Here is a 27,262-nt window from a genome sequence, read left to right as displayed (position 1 = left end):
GGCGGGCTCGGGAAGCGTCGGGAAGGAGCCGGCAGGCCCCGCCCTTTCCGTAGAGATCTCTAGAAAGCCGCGCAGGAGCCCGAAAACAAAGACTGCGCAGGCGCGGCGGCGGGGCCCGGGCATTTTGCTGCGTCACCAGCCGCCGCCCGGCCTCGCCAGCCCTCGCACGCACGCACGCACGCTCCTTCCTTCTCCGTCCTCGCGCCGCTCGGCCTCCGCTTCCCTCCGCTCCCGGGCTGAGGGAGCCGCTCTGCGCGCGGTGCATTCTGGGCATCGAGGTCGAGCCCGCCGCCGTCGCCTTCGGGGAGCGAGAGGAGGCCGCGACCGGGCAGAAGACGCCGGAGTCGCCGCCGCCGGAGAGGAGCCGCCGCGCCCGCCGCCGCCGCCGCCAGCGAGGCCCGCCCACCCGTTCGCCTGGCCCCCTGCCCCGTTCACCATGTGAGTGCGACATGCCGCCGCGGGAAGGTCGGCCCGGAGCGAGGCCGCGCCGGCCGGGGCCCGGGAAACGGTCCTCGGCCCTCCCCCACGCGGCCTGCGCCTCTCCCCGGGCGGCGGCGGCCCTGCCGGGCGGTGGGAGGCCCTGCGCCCCTGTTCCGGTTACCGTTGGCAGGCGGAGGACATCTTTTTCCCTCCTCCGGCCCGTCCCCCCGGATGGGCCTGGCTGACTCGGAACTCCGCGAACTTAGCCGCGGGCGCCTGCAGCCGGCCGAGTCGCTGGGCCCCGGGGCCGGGAGCTGGCGGGCGCCCCCGGGAAGCCCTCGGGGCTGCCGATGGGGCTCCACGCGGTCCCCCGCCCGCGGCGGCGGCGGCGGCGGGCACTGCTAGGCAACTAGAGGCGGCCGTGCCGTCACCACGACGGAACTTCCCGTTCCCACGTCTCCCGGCCTCCGGGCCTCGTGGCTTGTGCGGGGAGTAGGGGTGACTGGGCAGGTAGTTGTGCACGTGTCCGGTCACAGGACACTTGTGGACTTTTCCTCCACCAACTTCGCATGGCGTTTCGTTGTGCTCCTTCCGTGTGAGGATGGAATGGGTGTGGGGTGACCGCCCTGCTGGCCTGAAGACCTTAAATTTGCTTATGTGGAGGTGGCTGCAGATTGTTCCATCTTAGCTCTACGATAAAGCGACCTTGGTGGTTTTAACCTGTTAAGAATTTTCGGCCCTATTTTTCCAGGCCTTCCCTTCTCAGGAAAACTTTTCAGATGTGAGAACTGAATTTTTCAGTATTTGGTGGTGGTGTGAGTGGGTGCAATGCACAACCCGAAAAGTTAGTTGTGGGTAGTGATTGAAAAGAAACTAGATTTAACAATCGTACAGGTGTTAGGGCTTGCTTGAATATTGTTTGACCAGAACTCTAAACGGGTAGAACATACCCTAGAGCTAGTTGGTGGCTGAGAACAGGCCCTAGAAGAAGGCATGTAGTGCTGGAAAAGAGGTAAAGAAATTTATTCTTATGTGAGTGACCGCTCCTGGAGGTGACAGGAAGACCTCTCCCATCCCGTGGGGTATATTCAAGTTGTTGGGGCGGCAGTGGGGCCCGAACTTGTTGAGCCAAGTCACCAGCACCGGTTTAAATTTTATCTTCGAGCTGTTATGGATAGAACCCTATGTTAGGGGAGGGCTCTATCGACTGACCTATATTCTAGTGCCACATCTTGGCTTAAGACAAATTGATGTAAAGCGTTTATTTCCTTTTTGATATTTAATATACCAAACAGATTGAACATCTGAAAGGAGAAAATGAATTGCTAGGTAAAACATAATCAATTTAATAGATGAATACAGCCAAACAAAACACCTTTTCATGTAAAAGTACCAATTTAGGAGCTGGAGAGGTAGTTCAGTGGTTTAACAGCACTGGCTTCTCTTGCAGAGGACCCGGTTCTATTCACAGTACCCACGTGGTGGCTAACAACCATCCATAAATTCAGTTTTAGAGATGTGGTCCACATATATGCAGGCAAGCATTCATGCACATAAAGTCAAAAAATACTTTACAAGCACTGTGTTTAAAATGACTTTTTGAAACATTTTCTGTAGTTAGTAAGTGTAAATAATGAAAATTGCAGGTAGCATTCTAACCCTCTCCCCCCCCTCCCCTTTTTTTTTTTTTTTTTTAAATTTCAGGGCTGGGGACCGAACCCAGAGCCTTGCGCTCAAGCGCTCTACCACTGAGCTAAATCCCCAACCCCCTCCCCTTCTTTAATTGTACCTTCAAAGGTAATGTTTTTGTTTACTCCCCCCCCCCTCGAGACAGGGTTTCTCTGTGTAGCCCAGGCTGGCCTCAAACTTAGAGAGCTGCCTGCCTCTGCCTCTGAAGTGCTGGGATTAAAGGCGTGTGCTACTTCCGCCCAGCACAAATTTTACCTTTTAAGATTTTGTTTTTATTGGGACTGGAGAGGTGGCTCAGATTAGGTGGTTGCTGTTCTTGGAGAGGACCTGGGTTCAGCTCCCATCACCCACGTGGTGGCTCACAATCATCTGTAACTCCAGGTTCAGGGGACCCAGTGCCCTTTTCTGACCTCTGTGGGCACCAGGCAATCATGTGGCACATACATATACTTACATGTAGTCAAAACACTAGTAAAAATGAGAAAATATATATATATATGTAATTTGTTTTTGTTTTTTTTTTCGAGGCAGGGTTTCTCTGTAGTTTTGGTGCCTGTCCTGGATCTCGCTCTGTAGACCAGACTGGTCTCGAACTCACAGAGATCTGCCTAGCTCTGCCTCCCGAGTGTGCTAGGATTAAAGGTGTGCGCCACCACCTGGCAAAAATAAATATTTTTAAAATTATATTATTTTTAATTATGTCTTTATGGATATGTACATTCTAATGCAAGTTCCTACAGAGGTGTTAAGATCTGAATAGAGGCAGTTGTGAGCCACCCAACCTGGTATGTGGGTGGTACCACCTGCTTGCAGCACTTCCAAAGGCGGGAATAGAGTGTTGGATTGCCTGGAACTAGATAGAGTTACAGATGGCTGTGAACCACCATATAGTTGTTGAGGATAGGCCCGAGGCCTCTGGAAGAGCACCCAGTGCTCTTAATCATTGAGCTGTCTTTCCAACCTCTATTAATTTGGTTTTTTGAGACAAGGTCTCACTATGTAGAGCTGGCTGGCCTGGGACTCACAGAGATCCACCTGCCTCTGCCTGCCCTAGTGCTAGGATTAAAGGCGTGGACCACCATGCCTGGCCCTATTAACTTTTTTTTTTTTTTTTGAGTTGGGTCAGTGAGGCCCTAGGTGGTCTACAGTCCACTACATATGGGGCTACCCTTGAATGCTTAATCTTCTGCCTCTACCTCCCAAGTACTGAAATTAGAGGTGGTACACACCATTAAGATAAAGGCCAGCCAGGCCTACATAGTAAGGCTCATGTGCGCACATAACTCTTTTATATTTTGTTTATTTATTTATTATTTGGTTTTGTTTTTTTGTTTGTTTTCTAAGACAAGGTTTCTCTGTGTAGCCCTGACTGTCCTGAACTCCCTGACTCCCTGTAGACCAGACTGGCCTTTAACTCAGGGATCTGCCTGTCTCTGCTTCCAAATTCTGGGATTAAGGGGGTGTGCTACCTCACCTGGCTACACTATTTATTTATTTATTTATTTATTTATTTATTTATTTATTTATTTATTTAAAACTTGAACCATTATGCACACTTTGAATCAATCACATGCCTGATGGCTGTTTTCAATGCTCAGTATATGGGGGTAGAGAGATGGCTGGTCTTGAAGAGCAGCCGCTGCTCTTCGAGAGGATCTGGCTGGGTTCAATTCTCAGACCCCACATGGTGGCTGACGTAATCCAGCACCCTCTTCGGACCTCTTTGGGCCCTCTGGCCTCCAGTGCCAGGGATATAAGCAATGTCCTTACGTACATGTAGTCAACACACACATAAAATAAATAGGAACAACTCTTTAGAAGATATATATATATCTTTTTGTATATACCATTTTGTAAATATCAAGGCATTTATGTAACTAATGACTTAGAATTCTAAAGTGAAAATTTAAAAAAAAATTGGCTGATGGTGTAGTTTGTTGATGTCTGTTGTAAGTAGACTTATTCTTTGAGACAGGGTCTCACTGTATAGCCCTGGCTGTTCTGGATAACTGGCCTTCAGCTCCCCAGTGCTGGGATTAAAGTTATATACCTATTTATTTACTAAATAAATAAATATTTATATACTTTGCAGAACTCCCAAAATAAAATCTTCAGCCTTCCAAACTTAAACAATGAGCATGTCCTATGTAAGTGTCTCGTAAGTTTGAAAAGAGCAACTGATGGCCTTTGTTCAATGTTGATTTCCTAACCACTGTAACCTGGCAACTGATTTTTTTCCTTTTGTTCTTGTTGAGTTAGACTTTTAACTCGAAGGCATAGAAACAAAGTGACAAAAAATGCTGGATTGTAGGTTACTTGCTAATTTAATATTACTCTGCTAAATTGCATTTTCTGTTTAAAAGTTTAGAACCCTGGAAATCATTTGGGGGTCTTAAATAGTTACTGGTTATCCTTGCCCCCTCCGGAAAACTCTAGAGCAGATTGTGGGGCTTTAGGGTTTTTTTAGGTGGGTCTCACTATGTGTGCCAGGCTGACATGGAACTTGTGATCCTCCTTCCGCCACCAAGTGTGAGATGACAAGCATGTCCCACCATACCCAGCTCTGTAAATTCTTTTTATTTATTATTATTTTTGGGGGGGGGGGGGTTTCGAGACAGGGTTTCTCAGTGTAGTTTTGTGCCTTTCCTGGAACTCACTTGGTAGCCCAGGCTGGCCTCAAACTCACAGAGATCCGCCTGGCTCTTCCTCCCGAGTGCTGGGATTAAAGGCGTGTGCCACCACCGCCCACCTGTAAATTCTTAAATTGTAGAACTGCTGTATTATCTTTTGCTATCAAGATAGAAAGAACCTAGGGCTTCATTCACCCATGCTTGGCAAAGCACTTCCAGTGAGCTATACCCCCAGCCCTGTTGGTTATTGTATGAATTGATGGGGGTTTTTGTTTGTTTGTTTTTTGTTTTTTGAGGCAGTGGCAGCAGGTTGGATGGGTATCACTATGTAGACCATACTAGCCTTGATCTCACAGAGATTCCCCCAGCTCTGCCTCCTGAATGCTAGGATTAAAGCTGTGTGCCACCACTGGTCCAGCCCCCTCTTTAAATTAAATCACAGGAACTACTGGAAATCCAGCTTCCAGAAGCTAGAACTTAGTAAAAGATGGGGATATGGTACAGTTGAATCTCCTCCAACTAATATGTATATTTAGGTTAGTTTTTTATTCTCTGAGACATGTTTCACTGGGTAGACCAGGCTGCCTTCAAATGGAGATCATCCTGCCTCTGCCTCTAGAGTGCTGGAATTAACAGTGTATATCACTGTAGCCGGCTAAAACTTCCTTCTTCTTTCTTTTCAGCAGTGCCTGGCCTGGCTCTGCTGCCTTCACCTCCCAATGTTGGATTACAGGTGTGCTCCACTGTGCCTGGCTTTCCATAGCAGAGCTTTGGTGTCGTTCCTCATTACAACAGTTTTGTTTTCATCCTTTTGTGAGCTCCTGATCCTTCTACCTCCACATGAGTACTGTCCATGGAAAGGTAGGGGCAGGAGGTTTGTTGCAGATGAATGTCATCCAAGCCTGCATAGTTAAGACTCCCTCAGGCGGTGGTTCACACCTTTAATCCCAGCACTTGGGAGCTGAGCCAAGAGGATCTCTGTGAGTTCGAGGCCAGCCTGGGCTGTACACAGTGAGATGCAGGACAGGCACCAAAACTACACAGAGAAACTCTGGAGAAAAAAGACTCCCTCGTTAAAAACACTGAAAAGAGGACTGGGAAAATGGTTCAGCCAGTAAGAGTACTTGCTGAACAAGTATGAGGACCTAGGTTCCAATTTCCATCACCCAGGGGCTGGAGAGGTGGCTCAGCCGTTAAGAGCACTGGCTGCTCTCCCAAAGGGCAGGGTTTCAATTCCCAACAACCACATGGCAGCTCACGAGTGTGTGTAACTGCAGTTCCCATTGGATCTGACACCTTCACACAGACCTACATACATACAGGCAAAACACCAATGTACATAAAATAAAATCATTAAAAATTTCCATCACCCACATAAAAAGCTGTGTGGACAGGACAGGAGGGTTATTTGGGCTTGTTGACCACCTACTTTCAGGTTCAGTGAGAGACATGTATCTCAAAGGAGTATGGTATGGAGGTGGAGCAAGTGTGAGACAGACACCTGGCCACCTCACACCCCCATACACACACGTGCATATATATATATACTACGTACAAACATACACAATCAATTTTTGTGCAATTGATATGTGTATGTAGTGTGTATGCATGGATAATTGTGGAAGGGGGATGGACTGAAGCTGAAGCCTGAGCAGAGTCTTCCTACATAACCATAATATTCATTGAAGTGTGGTCTTGAATGGTGAAGAGAATGTAGACCAGGCTGTCCTGGAACTTGTAGTGATCCTCTACCTCACACTCAAAAGTGCTATGACTACAGTGTAAGCCACCACACCTGGCTCAAGGAAGAGCTGGGATTTTCCTCTCCTGTTGCATCTCCAGAACAATTCCCAGCACTCCCTTCCAGTAAACATTTAATGATGTTCAAGCTCTGATGTGCTTTGGCCATAGGGCATGATTACATGAGATGCTTTTGATGGTTAGGGTTGGACCTGAGGTCTGCTGTGAGTCTTGTTACTCTGTAGCACATCTTCAGTCAAATTCACCTATGCCCCATGTGAAGCCTATTGAAAAGTATATTGGGGTGGTGGTTGAAAAATAGTTATCAGGTCTGGGAGATGGGCCAGCAGTTAGCAGCACTTACTAGCTGGGCAAGATAGAGCATGCCCTCAATCACAGTTCTTAGGAGGCAGAGCTAGGCAGTTCTCTTGAGTTGGGGGCCAGCGTGGCCTACATAGTTTCAGGACAGCCAGGGCTATGTAGAGACCTTGTCTCAAAAAAAAAAAAAAAAACTAAAAGCACTTAACTGCTCTTGGAGAGGACTTGATAGTTCCCACAACCATGTGGAGGCTCACAACCCTCTATAACTCTAGTAAAGGGGATCCATCTGACTTCTGTAGGCACAATAGTCATATACATGAACCTTTAACTGTGAGAGAGAGAGAGAGAGAGAGAGAGAGAGAGAGAGAGAGAGAGAGAGAGAGAATATGAATTTGGCCAGATCTTTAACTGGAAAACACTATAGCTTCCCCTTGAGCTGACTCAGCCTCTTTCTTAGCTCACCTAATACTGGAGAGAAACATACTTTGCTGTTTTTGAGTAATTTCTAGATGAGGCTATTATGTGGCTAGATGGTAGCACTTTTTAAAAGATTTTGTGTGAGTTTACCAGATGTGTGTGGGTTCCTGAGGAGGCCAGAAGAGTGTCCAGTCCTTTGGAGTTGGTAGGTGCTGAGAACTGAACACAGGTCGTTCTGGTGTTTCAGTTTTGCTTTAAGGTCTTCTTGAAGAGCAAATACTCTTTAGTGCTGGGTCATTTCTCTGCCCCTCATCCTATTTTCTCTCATTTATTTCAAGTAGAAATTCAGATACTAACAATAGTTTATCACATTTATATGTAGAGAGACTTGATTTGTAGATTAGTAGATTCTAGATACTACTGTGAGAGTTTGGCAGGTTTGGGACCAACTGCAGAGTGAGACCTTAACATTAAACAAATTTGTTACTTTTTTGATTATTTTTATTTTCTGAGAAATGGTTCTCTTTCACTTGATAGCTACCTGTGTCTTCTCATCCACGTCCTCATCTCCCCTTACAATGCACCAGTCATATGGGAGTTGAGCCCACTTTAAGATTGCACTTTCACTCTATTACCTCAAATCCATAACCTCAACTTCTAGGCAAGAAGCAGGTGAACGATAGAGCCCTATCCCCCAGGTTAGTCGTTTTTATTTTAAGATGAGGTAAAATACTACACTGAATCCTCGTGCGTGTTATTTGGAACTACTAGTGGAAGAGAACCAATTCAATGAATGTGTAACAAGGGGATTGATTTATTGGCTTGCCTTACATGATGCTATGTCAGCTGAATAGTTCAACAATGGCTGACTTACCCAGAAAAATCCAGAACCTAGTAGTTGCTTTTAGTCACTTCCAGTCTGGTGCTGAAAGCCTGGAGGAGACCCAAAGAGCTGCTGCTCGTCTTCAGTCCTCTTGGGAAGCATGAAGCAGCGATGGCAGCAGGGCAGATGAACTTGCCATGGAAGGTGCAGCCCACGATTATTTAGGATGTGTCTTCCCACTTCAAATAATTCACAGGAATGCCTCTTTTAGTTGATTTAGAATCCAAGATTATTTGGGGTCTGTTTATCTGTCACTTTTTTGTCTCCTACAGACTTTATTTTCAATTTAAACATTGTTTAGTAAACATAGAAAGTCTAGGTGCTTATGGTAACGTGCTGTTTACTAAAGTTTTCTAAAGTTAATCAAAGGACACTTGGGTAATAATGGTGAGCTGCAGCTTTTAGTCTTCACTGAACAAGCAAGTTTATTATAATTTTTATTATTGGTGGGTGGGCTCGTGTGTATGTGTGTGGGCACGCATGTCGAGGGATGTGTCTCGGAGTCCTGTTTTCCATCTTTATGTGAGTTCTGGGAATTGAAGTCAGGTTGCCAGGCTTGTGTAGCAAATACCTTTTACTTGGCTGCTGAGCCGTCTCACCGGGGCAAGATAGACTTTGTTTTCTTTTATTTATTGTTTGGTTGGTTGGGTTTTCAGGGTGGGGTTTTGCTGTGTAGCCCTAGCTGTCCTGGAACTGGCTCTGTAGACTAGGCTGGCCTCTTGCCTGCCTCTACCTCCTGAGTGCTGGGATTAAAGGTGTGTGCCACCAGGCATGGCAAACAGCTCAGACTGGACTGCTCCAAGGGGAAAAAGCACTCCATACAGAAATGAACTCATCTTACTTAAAATACTTGTAGTGCTTGGGTTCAAACCTAGGGGCTTGCCTGTACTAGGCAAATGCTCTAACACTGAACTGTATATACTACTAACTCATGCCATTTCGGGGGACAGTAGTTGAGAGAGGGTCCTACTCCAAAGCCTGGGTTTACCTGGACTTCAATGGTTTTCCTACATCTGCGTGCCAAGTGCTGGGATTATAGACATAAACCACCACGCTCAGCTAGTTTTAATTAAATTTTTCTTTATTGCTAAAAATTTCTAGTGTATTCTTAGCTACAGTGGCCTCTAAGATCTACCCTGCTGAGGACAGCAGGTTTGGTGGACTTCTTTGACCCTTTTCCAAGTCTCTGAATAAAGTGTTTGGCCAACCACCACCACCCCATTTTTTTCCCCGTTGTAGAAAAATTCTAGACTGTGCTTGGTGGTGTGTGCCTTTAATCCCCGCAGAGGCAGGCAGATCTCAGTGAGTTCGAGGACAGCCTAGGCTACATAGTGAGACCCTGTCTCAAAAAAAAACAAAAAGAAAAATTCTAAGCCAGGGCTGGAGCAGTGTCTCAGTGGTTCAGAGTTCCTACTGTTCTTGGAAGGCCCAGAGTGTGGTTTCCAGCATCTGTATCTGGTGATTGACAACTGCTTGTAATTCCAGCTTTTCTGACCTCTCTGGGTACTTGTACACAGGTGCATATAAATAATACTAAGCCAGACCTGGTGGCTTGTGTCTATAATCCAGCATGTAGCAGGCAGAGCCAGGAGGATCACAAGTTAGAGGCCTGTCTGTTCTACATAGTGACTTCTGCATTAGCCAGGGGGCTGAGTAGAGAAACCCTGTCTCAATTACTGCCTCCTGCAAGTAATTCTCTGGCTTTACAGGCACATTGGTGTGTACACACACAAAGAGGAATGTTACTAATAGCAAGTGATTGTTAATATTTATAATATTTTACAAGGGATAAAGGGCATTTGAAATCTCTCAAAAGTGCCAGGTAGTAGAGGCGGCTTATCTTTAATCCCAACACACTCAGGAAGCAGAGGCAGGCGGATCTCTCAAGTTCCAGGACAGCCAGGGCTACATAGAAAAACCCTGTCTTGAAAAAGAAAACAAGAATGAAATCTCTTAAATTGAATGTGAATGGTGTTCACCTGTAATTCCATCATTCAAGAACCAGGGACAACTATTACTGCAGGCCAACCTGCACTTAAATAGCAAGACACTATCAAAACAAACCAAAACCCCAAGAGTAGGAGATATAGTTAATAAAGAAAAGCTCAATAGGTGTTGCAGTAAGAGGTAGCTTTTATTCTGGTGGGCTTATTGTCATTTCAAATTAGAAAGCCACCATGTGTCGTTTTTTAACTTACTAATCACTATGTGTGCATGTATCAATGCACATGTTCAAGTCAAGACAACTCGCAGTTCTAACACCAAGTGGGTCCCGGGGAGCCACCTCAAGTGGTGGAACTTGGCTTTTGTATCTTTGTATGAGTGTTTTGCCTACTGATCTTGGATCCTTTGGAACTGAGGTTACAGGTGGTTGTGAGCTGCCATGTGGGTGCTAGGAATTGAACTCAGATCCTCTACAACAGCAGCCAGTGCTCTTAGCCGCTGAGCCACCTGTCCAGCCCTTGCTTTTGTTCTGTGAAACAACAATGTAATATGTAGTCCAAGCCGGTCTAAAATTCCCAGTCCTCTTACCTTAAATCTCCTGAGTTCTGGAATGAAAAAACAACATACCATAACACCTCTGTACTTTTCAGTTGGTATTTTGTTCCAGGGTTTAGTACATAAAACTCGGACCTTGTAAATGCTAGGCTAAAATTATGCCGCTGGCTACATCCCTGTTAACTTCTAAATTTCTAATGTTGAAATCAGGGTTATAAAATACTACTACATTTATCTGGAAGTGGCTTGGTTCTCTTTATAATTAAATCTGTACATCTTAGTTTTAGTGATAATGGTTTAATCACATAGTGATTGACAGGGAATTAAACATTAGATTTTGGCTTTTAAAATCCCTGTTAACACTGCTGAGCGTCTGTGAAGGAAAAGGTAGTTGGTTTTTAAAGACTATTTTCTGTCCTACGGTGATACTAGAAAGATACATGGCATTGTGTGGGTAGGCAAGGAAAGGTGAGGTGTTTGAGGCCAACATGGGCTATTGTGAAACCCTGCCTTATTCTCCCGCCTCCCAAAATTAAATCCCTATTAAAGTTTATGTCCTCCTGAAATTAGTTGGTTGGAGCCCTTGAAATGTAAAATAAAACTTTAAAATGTGATGGAGTAGAGAAATAAGTAAATAAGTAATGTAAAGTCATAAGTACTCAATTCCTACTTGAATTTGTCATTTTCTCTGTTTATAGGCAGCCTGCTTCTGCAAAGTGGTACGATCGAAGGGACTATGTATTCATTGAATTTTGTGTTGAAGACAGTAAAGATGTTAATGTAAATTTTGAAAAATCCAAACTTACTTTCAGGTAATTTGCCTTTTGTCTTGGGGGGGAGGGTGACTGTTGCTGTGATGAAACACCATGACCCGAAGCAGCTTGGGGAGGAAGGATTTATTGGGCTTAGACATCTACTGTTCGTCATCAAAGGAAGTCAGGGCAGGAACCTGGAGGCAGGGGCTGATGCAGAGGCCATGGAGGAGTGCTGTTTACTGACTTGCTTCACATGGCCTTTCAGCCTGCTTTCTTATGGAACCCAGGACCACCAGCCCAGGGATGGAACCACCTTCAATGGTCTGGGCCCTCCCCCATCAATCACTAATTGAGAAAATGCCTTACAGACTGGCCTACAGCCCAGTCTTAAGGAGGCATTTTCTCATTTGAGGCCCCCTTCTCTCAGATGACTCTAGTACAAAATTAGCCACTACACCTTTTTACATCAGTGTTACCCAAAGCTTACTTCAGATAACTGAGTGTCCGCTTTTTTTCTTTGCTGATCTATTGTTTAAAGAGGCTGATTTGAATCTCTCTCTCTTTTTTTTAGTTGTCTTGGAGGAAGTGATAATTTTAAGCATTTAAATGAAATTGATCTTTTTCACTGTATTGATCCAAATGTAAGTAGTATTAATGCTTTATTCTGATTTAAATTATGAGGAAATAGGAATGCTGATAGTAAATGTTAAGTCTACTTCACATAACAATTTATAGAGACTGCTATATTTTACAACCTTCTTTCTGCATGTTTTTTATTCTGTCACTGGACAGATGACATCACCTTTGAAATCTGAAATTTTTAGTAGCTGAGTGCCTAAGGAAAAAACCAGATAGGTGGCTTGTGACTATAAGGTGAATTTTCAGGAAGTTGAGGTGCAGGACAGCTTTGCCTACATAGAAAAAGCATCTCAGAAAAGCCTAAGGAAAGAAGCAAAGCTTAGTGTAGAGGGTCACGTAAAAACTGTTAGCACTCAGATAGGCTGATTAAGGAGGGTCTTGAGTTGAAGACAAGTCAGGCTGCACAGTAACAGCCAAATTATGGAAATACAGCTCTGATAGAGTACTTCCCTAGTATGTTTTAAGATCCTAGGTTTGATCTCTAACAATACAATAAAAAAAAGGTTAAAAAGAAATCAGAAAAGGGAAAAGTAGAAAGGAACAGGCTGTTCTTTACCGTGATAGTAGAGAGGTGAAATGGTGTGATGATTCTCTGGTTTCAGGATTCCAAGCATAAAAGAACGGACAGATCGATTTTATGTTGTTTGCGGAAAGGAGAATCTGGCCAGTCGTGGCCTAGGTTAACAAAGGAGAGGGCAAAGGTGGGTGCTCATTTTCTGTGCTTGAGAAGTGAAAAAATGTTTTTATAATAAGATTTTGGTTTTTGAGACAGGGTTTCTCTGTGTGGTCTTCATAGTAGTGTAAAAGCTGGTGTTCTGTGCCTGGCACTCTGACCAAATGTCATGAAATAAGTCCCCAGTTGATAACAATCTTTTACATTTGAGAGACACAGGCTTTTGCATCAGGCATGGTGGCACATTTGAGGCTAAGACAGAAAGATTGTGAAATTGAGACTCGCTTGCCTGAGTGTCTTAGAGTTACTTACTATTGCTATGATAAAACACCAAAGGAAGCAACTTGGAGAAGAAAGGGTTATTTGGTGTACACTTCCACATCGATAGTCCCATCACTGAAGGAAGTCAGGATGGGAACTCAGAGCAGGAACCTGGAGGCAGGAACTGATGCAGAGGCCATGGAGGGTGCTCTTCACTGGCCTCCTCCCATGGCTTGTTTAGTCTGCTTTCTTACGGAACCCACCAGCCCAGGGATTACTCTGCCCACAGTAGACTGGGCCCTCCCCCCATCAATCACTAATTAAAATGTTATACAGGCTTGCCTACAGCCTGATCTTACAGAGGCAATTTTTCAGTTGGGTTCTAAACAGGGAAAGGTCTAAAACAGGGAAAGAGAGAGAAATTTTGCAGAGGAAAAGGTTTTATAAGTTATTTGGTTATCATAGGGGAGCAAAGTTTGGTGTCACTTAAAATTCAAGGAATTGGAGACTGGCTGCCAGACCTGAAGACTGAGTTTGATTCTAAGAACTCATGTGGTAGGAGAGAACCGACTCCAAGTTGTTGTCTTACCCTCTTGCTCCTCCTCACATACAAATACAAATGTCTTAGAAGTGCCGTGTGTGTGGTGCTTATCCCAGTATGTAAGAGGCAGAGGCAGGAGGATATCTATGAATTTAAGCCAGCTATGGCTTCCTAGTAAGGTCCTGACTAGAGTGGAAACAGTGGCATTAAGGATGTAGCCCCGTTGGCAGAGTGCCTAACAGGCTGCACACAAAGCTACAGGCTGGTGTGGCCTGGTGGCGTGTCCTGTAATCCATGTCCCAGAGGGTCAGTAGTTCCAAGGGTAGCCTTTGTGATATCAGACAATGCTTCTTACCAATGACTATTTTTGTGTAAAAGGAAAGTTAAATGATTCATGGGCTCGTTACTGCTTTTAGTTTTACTTGGATTTTTCTCTTTTGTGCTAATTTTATGTCCCCTTAGTGGTTGTAAGTTCAAAAAACTTAACACAGGGTGATGTTTTTGTTGATCTGTAGCTTAATTGGCTTAGTGTGGACTTCAACAATTGGAAAGACTGGGAGGATGACTCAGATGAAGACATGTCCAATTTTGACCGTTTCTCTGAGGTGAGTTCTCTTAGTGATGTCCTCTACCCTGTTCCCATAATACTGTTCTGTACAGTCATCTTAATGTTTTTCCTTTTAATGTGTGTGGATGTTCTTTGCCTGTGTATGTGTCTGTGCACCATCTGGGAACCTGGTGCCCATGGAGGTCCAAAGACAGTGTCAAGAGTCCCAGGAAATGGAGTTACAGAGGGATATGAACCACTGTGTGGTTACTAGAAGTCAAACCCTGGTCTCTTCTGCAAGAGCAACAAGTGTTCTCTACCAGCCCCTCAAAGTCGCCTTTTAAAATTATTTTCAAAGCTTCATGTTATGGGGACCTATGAGATGACTCCATGTATACAATCATGTGTTAATGAATGTAACTTCAAAAACTGATATACAGAAATTAAAAAATGATGTGGTGCTGGAGAGATGGCTCATTGGTTAAGAGCACTGGCTGCTCTTCCAAAGGACCTGGGTTCAGTTCCCAGCACCCACATACATGGTAGTCACAGCTGCTTATAACTCCATTCCTAGAGGATCCTAATGGTCCTCCTCTGGTCTCTTCAGACACCAGGCTTACATATGCTGCACAAACACACATGCAGACAGAACACCCATACACACAAAATCTCAAAAATACAATCAAATTTCCTTTTAAAAAGTACAATCTCTCAGTCCAGTACAAGCAGTTGTGCAAGCCTAATATTGGAACCATTCAGGAGCATGAATTCAGCAGTTGTACTATACTTTGAACCATATAGTACAAATTCACCTTTTTGTTGTTTTCAAGACAGGGTTTCTCTGTGTAGCTTTGGAGCCTATCCTGAAACTTGCTCTGTAGACCAGGCTGTCTTTGAACTCACAGAGATCTGTCTGCCTGCTTCTGCTTCCCAAGTGCTGGGATTAAAGGCGTGTGCCACCACTGCCTGGCCAAATAATTTATTTTTATTTTATGTGCATTGGTGTTTTGCCTACAGGTAGTCTGTGTGAGGGTATCAGATCTTGGAGTTACAGACAGTTGCTAGCTGTCGTAGTCCTGGGAATTGAACACAAGTCCTCCAGAAAGAAGAGCAGCCGGTAGAGATGGCTCAGCCACTGAGCCATCTCTCTACAAGTACACCTTTAAACACCAGCCTCAGGTTCCAGAGAGATGGTTTAGCAGTTAAGAGTTCTTGTTGCTCATGCAGAAGACCTGGGTTTGGTTCCCAGCAACATTAATAGTAGCACAACCGCCCATAACTCCGATTATGTGTATGAATGTTAGCTTACATATGTATCTGCCTAAGGAGTTCAGAAAATTTACTGGTGGTTATGAAACACCGTGTGGGTACTAGGAAATAACCTGGGTCCTCTGCAAGAGCAACAAATGTTCTTAACCACTGAGCTATCTTTTCAGTCACCCTAAAAAGAATTTAAAAAATAAATAAGAGCATCTTGGTGAGTTGTTGACAAATGTGTGCAAAGATATTTTTTGTTTGTTTGTAAAATCAAGAAGAGTACCCAGGTTAGTGGCCCATGTCTTTCTTTAATCCCAGCACTCGGGAGGCAGAGACAAGAGGATCTCTGTCAGTTCAAGGCTATATAGTTAGACTCTTATCTACAAAAACAAAACAAAACAGAGGCAAGAAGACATAGGTAAACAGAGAGGAAGGACTTTGGTAGGTTTTTTGTTGTTGTTGTTGTTGGTTTTTTTTTTTGTTTTGTTTTTTTTTGTTTTTTTTGTTTTTTTTTTTTGTTTTGTTTTGTTTTGTTTTTTGTGACAGGGTTTCTCTGTGTAGCTTTGGTGCCTGTCCTGGCTGCTCGCTCTATAGACCAGGCTGGCTTCAAACTCACAGAGATTGCCTGCCTCTGCCTACCAAGCACTGGGATTAAAGAGGTGCACCACCACTGCCTGGCTCAGAAAAGGACTTTTATGCTGTTTTGTAAAACGTTACAAATACGTTACTATGACCAAAGTGGGAAATATTTGTTAGTTATATGTAAACTAAGTAAAGAAGGAATGTGGTTCAGTTGGTGAATGGTTGCTCAGCTTGCATGAAGCCCCGATTCATTCTCGATCCCCAGAATTTTGTGAAGCCAGGAGGGATAGCAGACATGGTAAGTGGATACAGGGTCAGGAAGTTCAAGGTCATCCTCAGCTCATAGTAAGGTCAAGGCCAGTCTAGTCTACACCAGATTATCTGAAAATTAAAAATTAGGGGCTAAATTTCCAACTTCATGTGCTTAACTGCTTACTTAAGCATCTCATGGGAAGAAGATATCAACACCTCTTCCTCTTGAGTTCTGGAATTAAAGGTGTGCCCACCACTACCCAGCTTTGTTGTTACATGTTCTTGTTTTTTAATCAGATCTCACTGCATTACCCTATCTGGTCCAGAATGTACTGAAGCTCAGGCAGGCTGTATGTGAATGCTTATTTTGCATGTGTGTTCACATGCATGCCTGGTGTCTGAAGAGGTCAGAAAAGGGCATGAACCCCCTTAAACTGGACTTTGCTGTTTATCAATAGTTGTGGGCTACCATGTGTGTTCTGAGACTGAAACTCAGGCCTTCTTTGAGATCAACAAGTAATCTTAACCACTGAGCCATCTATCCAGACCAAGATAGTTTTTAACTACCAAAGGAATTCTATTGGTGTTTTTTTTGTTGTGCTGGTGTTACTTGTTTTGTTTTTCCTTTACCTCCAGAGGTAACTATATCCTGCTATAAAGAAGGATTTTTTTTTCTTCCCTGTGCTGGCTCCTTTCCTTCCTTTCTCTGTGGATACCATAAAGATGTTGAGAGTCCCTTAGGATTGTGAATCGTTGGGTATTGGTTCTGGGTCCTCTGTAAGAGCAGTAAATGTTCTTAACCACTGAGCCATGTTTCTGTCATATGTAGGTATCTTGATGGGTGGAATTTAGCAACTTTTTTTTTTTTTTTTTTTTTTTTTTTTTTTTTGAGACCTCAGGATGTCAGGTTTGCTTGCCTTTTATCTCAATTTGTAGTTGAGAATGACCTTGAACTTCTAAAGTCATCTGCCACCACGTCCTACTTGGACTGTCTCGTGTTTTCAGGGAAGAAGTAGTTTCTTTTGCATTCATTGGTGGGAACCTATGACGGACTGAAGGGTTATATCTGGAATGTGCAGCCTATTAGGCTTTTGAACATTTTAAAAACTAATTTTTATGCTTCATATAGATGATGGATCACATGGGTGGTGATGAGGATGTAGATTTACCAGAAGTAGATGGAGCAGATGATGTAAGTATACAAACCCTCTTTTCCTAATAGTAAAAGGCAGTTTATTTACAGATGGTCTTGCATGTTCAATGGCTCCCCCTGCAAGTGTGCACTCACATCCATATCCCAGCACTGGGGAAGCAGGTGGATCTTATGAGTTCAAGGCCAGCCTGGTCTACAGAGCGAGTTCCGGGACAGCCAGGGCTGTTACACAGAGAAACCCTGTCTTGAAAAACCAAAAAATAAAAAAAAAAAAAGAAAATGAGTGTCTTACCAAGGATATAAATAGGATTTAAAACCAAGTCAGAGACTATAGTAATAAAAGGATGTGATTGCATTAAGAGGATCGCAAATTGGACTGTTAGACATACTTTCCTCAATATTCTGTTAACATCTTAACACAAAATTATTTATGTAGTTGGGAGAATTCTCAACTTCAGTATGTAGAATTAGAATTCATTGTTGTCTTTGTATTGAGTCATTTTTTCCTTTAATTGAATGGCAAGATACGGTAACAAGCGGGGGAGAACTGAGGGTGAGCTCAATTCCAACCAAGAAGTACACGATACTTTGTACAGAAAGGGGTTGTCTGTTGCACAGCCATTCACTTTATGAAAATAAATGAATCAGTTATCTTTAAGTTCCTAGGTTCCATGTGACTATTTGCCACTGAAGTGAAAAATACATTCTCTAGGGTTTAAAAAGAATGTGTGATCAACTTGATAATGTTTTTAAATTTCTTTTGCAGGATTCACAAGACAGTGATGATGAAAGTAAGTGAATGGGTTTTGGGGGTGGGTTGTTACTGTTTCCGGTGTAGTGGTTGTCTTACACTGAGACCACATTTCAGAGCAGACACCAGTGTTCTTTTTAAGCTCAAGGACAATTTAGTTGAAGAGAATGGTGGAGCACAGGTTAGGATCCCAGCAACCACCAGGAAAAGACCATACTTACTGTTTTCACACAAGGTTTCTCTGTGTAGCCCTGGCTGTCCTGGAACTAGTCCAGGCTGGCCTCAAACTCAGATCCGCCTGCCTTTGCCTCTCAAGTGCTGGGATTAAAGGTGGACGCCGCCACACCTTTCTGTTTGTGTTTGCCTGCATGTGTGTGCACTGTGTATAGCTGGTGGCTGGGGGATAACAGAGGCTGTCAGAGCCAATTGTGAGCCACCGTGTAGGTGCTGGGGATTGAGCCTGGGTTCTCTAGAAGAGTAGCAGTCTCCAGCCTCGAGCATACTTTTCAAATTGGGCATGGAATAGAATTAGCTTATTAAGAAAGGAGAAGGCACTGGGCATGGTGGTGAATACCTTTAATCTCAGTACTGGGGAGGCAGACAGGTGGATGGATCTCTGAGTTCCAGAACAGCCAGGAGTACACAGAGAAACCCTGTCTCAAAAAAACAAAAAAAGGGAGTGGGAGAGGGGAGCATTCCCAAGAATGAACTAAGGAAGGAGCCTTTAGAAAGCCTTGTTGTGGTTCTTAGAAATCATTTACTCTTTGATATTCGCTCTGTTCATAAGTGCATACAGGGAGTGCATACACATAAGTGCTTATGGGGGAGCTTTCAGTCCTGCCAGCTACTTCTCTACTGAGACGGTAGAGTGTTAGGTTCTCAGATTCTCTTGTAGACCTTGCTGACTATTTTAAACTCCTTTCAGAAATGCCAGATCTGGAGTAAGGAATGTTTTCATCGCCTGGATTTTGAGAAAGAGAAATAACTTCTGCAAGATTTCGTAATTGAGAAAATTCCTGAGTTGATAGCTCTAAAGGCAGATGCTGTATTTGCCTCCTTTAACCCATTTTTCAACCTTTTTTTTTTTTTCTTTTTTTTTTTTTTTTTAAGGCTTCACTAAGGGTTGATAATGTACCATTGTATGGGGCAATTTAAGTCAGCTAAGGCAATATCCTTATGCATGAACATTTCCCAGGATTCCATGAAGCAGTTGAGATCCTAGGCAACTGACACAGCAGCTCTGATGAATAAACACATTTTACCTAAGTCTTCTTTCTGTAACAGTTACTTACATGTTAGGAAGCTCTCAGCTTAGGGAAGAGAACTAGTTTTAGATCCTAGACCATGGACTTGAAGGGGCTGAAACAAATTGGCTGATATCTTAACCTGATACCCTGCCATTCTTCCAGTGTACCTTTCAGAATTATTCCACTAAAGTTTATTTTTTAAAAAATGTACTTTACATTATTGTATGTGATCATTTGTCAGTGTTGAGGTGTATTTTAGCTAAAACTAGTGAATGCCCTAACTTAGATGGTTCTTGAAGCCTATGCATTTGGTATTGTTTGGCCCTTAAGCTCTTACATCTCTTAGCATGGAGGACGAAGAAAGCTGTACATTGTTGCTTGAGAGTCTGTACATTTTAGACCAGATTTGTATTTGCACTGTCAGTATGGCAAATGAGTGGAAAATGTTAATACACTATTGGATTTTTTTATTTCCTGTTTTGATTTCAGCTTATGCCCTGGCTGGAAAACCTCAATTTATGTTCATGACTGGGGATTTTTTTAAATGTCTACATTCTTTCTAATAAACTGTTGGAAGATTTCTTGGCTCTCCTCCTAAGTGTCTGGTTTGCTGTAATTTCATGTATTTACCACTTACTGGAATGGAGTTCTTATTTTTTGAGGGAAAACTTGGGACTGCTCTTGTTTGGAAAAAGAGGCTTGCTGTATTGTCACAGGGAACCCTTTAAAGTGGATCTGTAATGGAGAACTGTAGATGCACTGTGCAGCAGCTGGAACAGTGTTGTGACTTGATTGAAATAAAACTTAATGTGTTGTCCTCCTGTACATCCTTCAGCTCCTGCGTTTGAGCAGTGTTCCTCCCCAGCTTCTGGAGTCTGTCCAGCAGGAGTATGCTCTGTGTCTCAGTATTCTGTTGCCATTCAGGTTGTTTCAGCCAATGTTGAATGAATGCTAACGTACAAAGATTGATTCCTTGACGATTTCTGTGTGTACGTAGCTCAGAAGTTGACCAGTTAGAGAACAGCAGATAATGATTTGGAGAGCTGGCTCAGGTGGTTACAAAGTGAAACTTCATTTTGGGGTGTGTCACAGCACATTACTATAGGTCAGAGAACTACCTGGTAGAGTTGGTTCTTCCACCATGGGGATCCTGGAGCTCAGGCTCGGGTTGGCAGACTGGGTGGGTTACAGGCATCTTTACCCTCTGAACTATCTAGCCAGTGAGTGAGAAGCCCTGTCTTAATTACGGACAGGTGTGTAAAATTATCCCGTGTCTCTGTCTCAATACCCATGCTTGCTTGTGTAAAACATTTTCCGGGTGCTGACTTGGATTGAAGGTGTGTGCCACTGTGCCCACCCTTAAATATTTATTTTAAAAGCGAACTTGCCTCCCCCCCCCTTTTTTTTAAAGACCTTTTCTGTGTATGTGTGTGCCTGAGGTTATATGTATGCTCCATGTAAAGACTGGCTTGATGCACACCTCTGACGCCCGCACTATGGGAGGCAGACAGGTGTCATCTCTGAGTTCAAGGCCAGCCTACTTTTTTTGTTTGGTTGGTTTTGTTTTTTTTCAAGACAGGGTTTCTCTGTAGTTTTGGTGCCTGTCCTGGATCTTGCTCTGTTAGACCAGCGTGGTCTACAGAGCAAGTTTTAGGATAGCCAGGACTGTTAAAACAGGGAAACCCTGTCTTGAAAAACAAGCAAAAAATGTGTTCTATGTGTGTGCAGGTCCCCTCAGATTCGAGAAGACTGTTAAACTCCCTTGAACTGGAGTTACACGAAGTTACATGTGGGTCCTGGGAATTGAACCCAGGTCCTCTGAGAGCAGTAGGCTCTTTTCACTGTTAGACATCTTTCTAACACCTAAATTTGGGGCGGGGGAGTCGTTACTGAGGGAGGTGAGAAGTTCCAGTCCCTGGAAACTTGAGTTACTGGTGATTGTGAACCTTAACTTACATGGGTTCTGGTATTTGAACTCCAGTCCTCATTTAATTTAGTAGCAAGCACACTTAACTGACAAGTTAGGATCACTGAGTGAAAAAGACACATACCACCACCTCCAGCTCTAAAATTTTAACATTTTATCTGAAAATTTGGACACAAACTTTCAAATACTCATAAGATAGGCAAGAATAGCTCTTGAGTTTCAGGCCAGCTTAGTCCACATAGACCCTAGTTTAAAAAAAAAAAAAATTAAGAAATTTACAGCAGAAACAGCCACACCTGTGGTCCCAGCACTTGGGAGGTACAGGCAGGGGAGTCCGCTCCTACGGTTAAAACCAACCTAGGCTAAAGGAGATTCGGTCTACATCGTGCAAGCCTGGCTCCAGAGCAGTGCTATCTTGTTAAAGCGTAGGGGGCTGAGTGCATTCAGTCCCAGCACTGAAGGCCAGCCTGGTCTAGAGAGCTAGTTCCAGGACAGCCAGGGCTACAAAGAAACCCTGTCTTGAAGACAAAGCAGTAGAGGGAACAACAGCCACAGATAGAGACTTGGGGAAACTGTTGATACACTTTGTCCTTGTTCTGGTCAGAATTCCTGCTAGTCTTGGTAGACCTTACTTTGTTGCAATCTGGCATGTGGAACAGATAAGTAATGTGGCTAAAACTCCAAGGACTGGTCTCAGAACTTATAAGCATTTCAAACAACCCGAAATGAATATTCTGTGTTCTGCCAGGCATGGTGGTGTATTCCTTTAATCCAGACAGGTGGCAGAGGCAGGCAGATCAGGAGTTTGAGGCCAGCATGGTCGGTCTACATGGCCAGTTCTGGGACAGCCTGGGCTACACAGACCCTGTCTCAAAAATGGGGGGCAGGGTGTGAGTAAACAGGGTGTATGTAAAACATTGTTTAGTGCTGGACATGGGAGTCTAGGTACTCCTACACAACAGGAAAATGATCTACCACTGAGCTACACTTGTAAAACATTTGGCTGCAGCCAGGTGTAGTGGTGTGCACCTTCAATCCCAGCACATGGGAGGCAGAGGCAGGTGGATCTCAGTGAGTTCGAGGCCAGCCTGGTCTACAAAGCAAGTTCCAGGACAACCAGCAATGTTACACAAGAGAAACACTTTGAAAAAACAAACATTTTGTGCTGTGGGATGTTCTGTATGGCAAATGTGTTGCTAATTAGTCAGTAAATAAAACACTGGTTGGCCATTGGCTAGGCAGGAAGTGTAGGCGGGACAAGGAGGAGAATAAAGCTGGGAAGTGGAAGGTTGAGTCAGAGAGACACGATGAGAAACAGCATGTGAAGATGCCGGTAAGCCACGAGCCATGTGGCAATGTATAGATTAATGGAAATGGATTAATTTAAGCTGTAAGAACAGTTAGCAAGAAGCCTGCCACGGCCACACAGTTTGTAACCAATATAAGTCTCTGTGTTTACTTGGTTGGGTCTGAGCAGCTGTGGGACTGGCAGGTGAGAGAGATTTGTTCTGACTGTGGGCCAGGCAGGAAAACTCTAGCTACAATTTTGACTTGTTATTTCTGAGCAAGGAAGTAGGATTTAGGCAACAGTATAATCTATAAGATACTTTATGAGTGATCTGCGTGTATATGTGTCAGGTCTCCAGAACTGGAGTTTGCAAATTGTTGAGCTACCATGTGGGTGCTGGGAACTGAACCCTGATCCTTTGAAAGCACTGAACTATCTCCAGCTGGAAGGAACTCCTGTACATGACTACGTGCTTCTCAACCTATGGGTCCTCATATCAATATCCTACATATCAGATATTTAGAGTTATGAAGTAGCTACTCTAATTTTGCTACTGTAATAAATCATAAACATCTGATCCGCAGGTGATTTAGGAGACTCAAAAGATTCATGACCCACAGGTTGAGAACCACTGACAGAGTATGTTCCTGGAATAATAGCAAAAAATGAACACATCAAAGTTGTAGTTTGAAGTGGATATTGCATGAGTTCAAGGGAGGGGTTTGGTTTTGGAATTTGGGGTTTTTTTCTGGTTTTATGTGTACATGTATGTTTTGTCTGCATGTATATCTGTGTACCCTGTGTGTCTCATGCCCTTGGAGACCAGAAGAGGGCATCAAGTCCCCTGGGACTGCAGTTGAGTTGTGAGCCTCCATGTGAGTCTTGGGAATTGAACCTTGCTCCTCTGAAGTGCAGCCAGTGCTCTAGACTGCTAAGCCATCTCTCCAGGCCCATGTTTCTGTTACTTGATTGGTTCCTGCTAGGTAACTTAAGCTGGTCTTGATGTTTAGCAACCCTGCTTTCACTCAGTGCTGGGATCACAGTATTGCACCCACATGCTCTGCTCCTCATGGTGTTGGGGTGGGTGGATTCTGTGGTCTCCCATGTACTCGGTAAGCACCCCATTACTGAGTTATAACCTCCTGCTCTGTTTACAGTCCTAGGAGAAAAGTGGGTTCAATGTGATAATGTTGAGAATGGCAGTGGAAACAGGCTGAATAAATGGAAAAGCTAGGCGTAATTTAGGGGATAAGGACCTCTGAAGCTAGACTACTGGATGGATTATTATAGTTCCCAGCCTTAGTTAACAGTAGCCCAACATTAAGTCATAACTCTGTCGTTGGCCTCAGCTCAGCTCATCTTGTAGGCAGTGTATTTATCTTACATGATAAGGATGATGCCAGGACTGTTATGATATGGTGGTGGATTTTGAGAAAGACCACTTATATAATAAATTTATTGTGGACTGGGCATGTGGCACTGAGGAATTCATGGATTTGATCATCAACCCTGAAAAAAGTAATTGTTCTCTTAGTACCTAATATGTAAGTTAAGCTTTACCATAAGCAATTACATACAAGGAAAACATACATTTGGGTTGGGGCTGGTGTCCAAGGTTGCAGATATCTACTAGAATCCTGGAATGTGTTTCTTCTAGATAATGAAAACTATGTTTCAATTTCAAGAATTACAAGAGTTCTGAAAGAATTTGGGAGCATGGCCAGTGTGGATATCAATATTGTAAGATCAGTTGGTGAGAAATAATTTCGTCACTTGTAAATACAGGTGTGCCAAGGGGACCTGGCTGAAAACTCACTTCATGTGAAGTCTCACTGGCGTAATCTGGGTGTCAAATATAACCAGGCAGGGTGAGTACCCGCCTTTAATCCCAGCACTCAGGAGGCCAAGGCAGGAGTATCTCTGAGTTTGAAGCCAACTTGGTCTACAGAGTGAATTCCAGGACAGCCAAAAAAGAAAAAGTCTTTATTTCCTGTGTTTGTATGTGCACCACATCGATGCCAGGTTCCAGAGGAGGCAAAAAGAGGCTGCCAGATCCCTTGGTACTGAAGTTATACTTGTGAACGTTCATGTGGGTACTGGAAACCAAATCCTGGTCCTCTGCAAGAGCAGCCAGTGCTCTTAACCACTGACGTCTAGCCCTTAAAATAAAAATTAATTTTAAATGACTCTTCAGTTAAGAGAACTTGGGGGCTCTTCTTTTACACCAGATACTGTTTATTTTTTTCAGTACAGGGTTTCTCTGTGTAGCTCGGGCTGTCCTGGAACTCACTCTGTAGACCAGGCTGATCACAAACTCAGAGATTCACCTGCCTCTGCCTCCTGAATGCTGGGATTAAAAGTGTGTGCCACCACTGCCTGGCCAGATATTTTGAATTGTTTTTCATATGTTATTCTGTTTAATGCTCTGAACAGCTGGTGAGATCATCCCATTATTGGACCTTTTATACATAAATAAACTGATAATATAGGGAAATTCCTTATCTGGTGATGTCTAGGAAGTGACAAAAATCAAGATTTTACCCCAGTCTGGCTCCTGCTTTTCTTAAGTATTCTAGCTGAACTAGAAACTTTAGCTCTAGAGGAGGAAAGACACATGCATGACAGTAGTCTCAATTAAAAGCACTTGCTTAGCCAGGCATGGTAGCACACAGTTTTAATCCCAGCATGTACGAGGGAGGCAGAGGCAGACTGAAACCTATGAGTTTAAAGCCAGGTTAGTCTACATAGCAAGGTCCATGGAGATACCCTGTCTTTAAAATAATTAATTTTAAAAAATGGGCTGGAGATGGTAACATATACCTGTAACTTGGGAGGCAGAAGTGAGAAGATCAGAGTTTCAGGCCGGCCTTGTTTACATAACAGTAAATTAGAGGCCATCAGGGCTACATTACATAGTGAGACTGTCTTAGTTACTGTTACCCCTGTGAAGAGAACCATGCTCAAGGTGACTTTTATAAAAAGACATTTAGCTGGGAGCTTGCTCATAATTTTAAAAGGTTAGTCCTTGGTCATCATCATGGGAAGCAAACAGACATGGGGCTGTAGCAGTAGCTGAGAGCTGAATCCTGATCCTCGGGCAGGAGAGGCAGGATGATGGGGAGATTGGACCTGGTGTGGACTTCTGAAACCTCAGAGCCCACCCCCAGTGATTTACCTCCTCCACCAAGACCACACCTCCTAATCCTTCTCAAGCACTTCCACTCCCTGGTGACTAAGCATTCAAATATATGAGCCTCTGGGGGCCACTCTCAGACAAACCACTACAGAGGCCCTGCCTCAAAGTGGAAGAGGTGAGGCCTGGAGTGGTAGCTCAGCAGTTAACAGTTGTTCTTCCAGGGTTCCGTTCCCAACACCCTTGTCAGGTGTCAGTAACTCCAGTTCCCGGAAGAGATCTGATAGTATCTTTTGGCCTCCTACGCCCAAACACTCAAAATACCCATCAGCATTAAAAAGCAAACAAAAGGGATTGCTGTGGAGCAGAGCAAGACTATGAACTCCTTTTTCTGCAGGTGTCATGGCATATGCCTGTTATTACAGCACTTGTGGTGAGGACAGAGGCAGTTGAAGTGAGTGGGTCTAGAGAAATAACTTAGTTGTAGAGTGCTTGTTACGTGTGAAGCCCCAGTACCACAGACACACAAAAGTATGCCCTGTGCTTAGATACGGCACTTCCAGCTTAGGCATTCTTTTTTCCCCTGGCTACATACAGCCTTTGCTAGCTCTCCACTGCCAAACAGTAATGCAGAAAAATCGTCATGGGGAAAAACGAGAAAGTAATGGAAGGTGATGGAAACAGTCCAGCTGTGTGTGTTCGCCCCGCCCCCGTCATCCCCATTGTCGCTGAATGAAGTCGGTGTCTCAGGAAAGGATGTCATTGACTGTGACTTTCCCTCCTGGAGGAACCCACACGTTCATTCCAAAGCCCTCTGAGACCCGGCTCAGGCTTCTCACTCAGGGCTCATCTTTCACCTTAGCTACAAACTAAAGGATCGTGGTTTCAGGCAAACGTGACCTTGGCATATTCTTCCTTTACACTTTATCGTAGGGATTTCTACGTACATATCACAGCCAAAATCTTACTACTTCCGTTCTTTCGTTTTGTGTTTGAGACAAGGTCTCAAGTAGTTCAAGTTGACCTCCTGAGACCTCCTGATCTTCCTGTCTGTACCTGTCACACTGGGATCACAGGGTTCTGCCACCACGTCTGGCTAGGGCAATTTCTTTCCATGGCTACGGGACCCAAACTGACCCCTCGAGTGTTATAAATAACCTTGTCTCCTCGATGCAGAGCATCGTCTCTCGAAGGATGGGTTGCTAGCTTCTTCCACTGCGTGGCTTCAAATGATAACCAGGCTTCTGACTTGCTGAGCCGCCTGGAAACTTCCACCCGCGCTCCTGTGGGGGGAAACGCACGTTTTGGTGCCGCAGGAGGCTCCTGACTTCCAGGACGCCACCACTTGGGTTAACCTCCGTGGCTGTCACCTAACTCAAGGTCCAAGGACAGTCAAAGACAGCCTGCCCCACGCGTCCAGCAGGAACCCCGCCCCTTTGCTTCAACGTAGTTCCGCCAAGTACCCTCTCCAACTGACATTCCTAGGGCCCAATCAGGTTTCGAGGCTCAGAGGGCCGCTCCTCCAATTAAAAAAAGGCGTTTCAGATTGGCACCCGTTTAGACCAATAGCTGGGGAGCGCCGAGCTTTTTCACCCTATAGGAGCGTCGCTGCGAATGATGAGCAGCACACTCACCCAATGGCTGCGCCGACGGCGGA

At 44.2% G+C, this 27,262-nt stretch overlaps 1 protein-coding gene and 1 long non-coding RNA gene across 4 annotated transcripts; one reads left to right on the top strand and one right to left on the bottom strand.

Annotated features, from left to right (window-relative positions):
- Nucleotides 1–19,838, top strand: Ptges3 (prostaglandin E synthase 3). Of its 3 annotated transcripts, none has more exons than XM_059245174.1 (8): nt 1–438; nt 11,298–11,411; nt 11,926–11,995; nt 12,596–12,694; nt 13,984–14,073; nt 17,236–17,298; nt 18,026–18,050; nt 18,936–19,838. In XM_059245174.1, coding segments are annotated over exons 1-8 (483 nt in total). In that variant the 5' UTR covers nt 1–436; the 3' UTR covers nt 18,956–19,838. The 3 variants fall into 3 exon arrangements, with proteins under 3 accessions (XP_059101157.1, XP_059101156.1, XP_059101158.1); XM_059245173.1 differs by lacking the exon at nt 1–438 and adding an exon at nt 978–1,083; XM_059245175.1 differs by lacking the exon at nt 1–438 and adding an exon at nt 1,184–1,201.
- A 1,477-nt stretch (nt 19,839–21,315) lies between these two features.
- Nucleotides 21,316–27,229, bottom strand: LOC131894896 (uncharacterized). The gene is made up of 2 exons (XR_009375048.1): nt 26,764–27,229; nt 21,316–21,429 (listed from the first exon to the last, which is right to left on the bottom strand). It is a non-coding gene; the product is annotated as an uncharacterized LOC131894896 (long non-coding RNA).
- Between the last annotated feature and the right edge of the window lie 33 nt (nt 27,230–27,262).

Source organism: Peromyscus eremicus, chromosome 18, assembly GCF_949786415.1.
Source record: "Peromyscus eremicus chromosome 18, PerEre_H2_v1, whole genome shotgun sequence".
Lineage (NCBI taxonomy): Eukaryota > Metazoa > Chordata > Mammalia > Rodentia > Cricetidae > Peromyscus > Peromyscus eremicus.
The sequence above is the reverse complement of the archived record's forward strand: the minus strand, read 5'-3'. Positions and strand labels throughout refer to the sequence as shown.

Excerpts from the sequence above, each read along its gene's own strand:
- Ptges3 (XM_059245173.1), top strand. The coding sequence starts at position 1,022 with ATGGAATGGGTGTGGGGTGACCGCCCTGCTGGCCTGAAGACCTTAAAT. Across the intron at positions 12,695-13,983 it reads TAACAAAGGAGAGGGCAAAG|CTTAATTGGCTTAGTGTGGA; the intron begins GTGGGTGCTCAT and ends GTTGATCTGTAG. Across the intron at positions 17,299-18,025 it reads AAGTAGATGGAGCAGATGAT|GATTCACAAGACAGTGATGA; the intron begins GTAAGTATACAA and ends TTTCTTTTGCAG.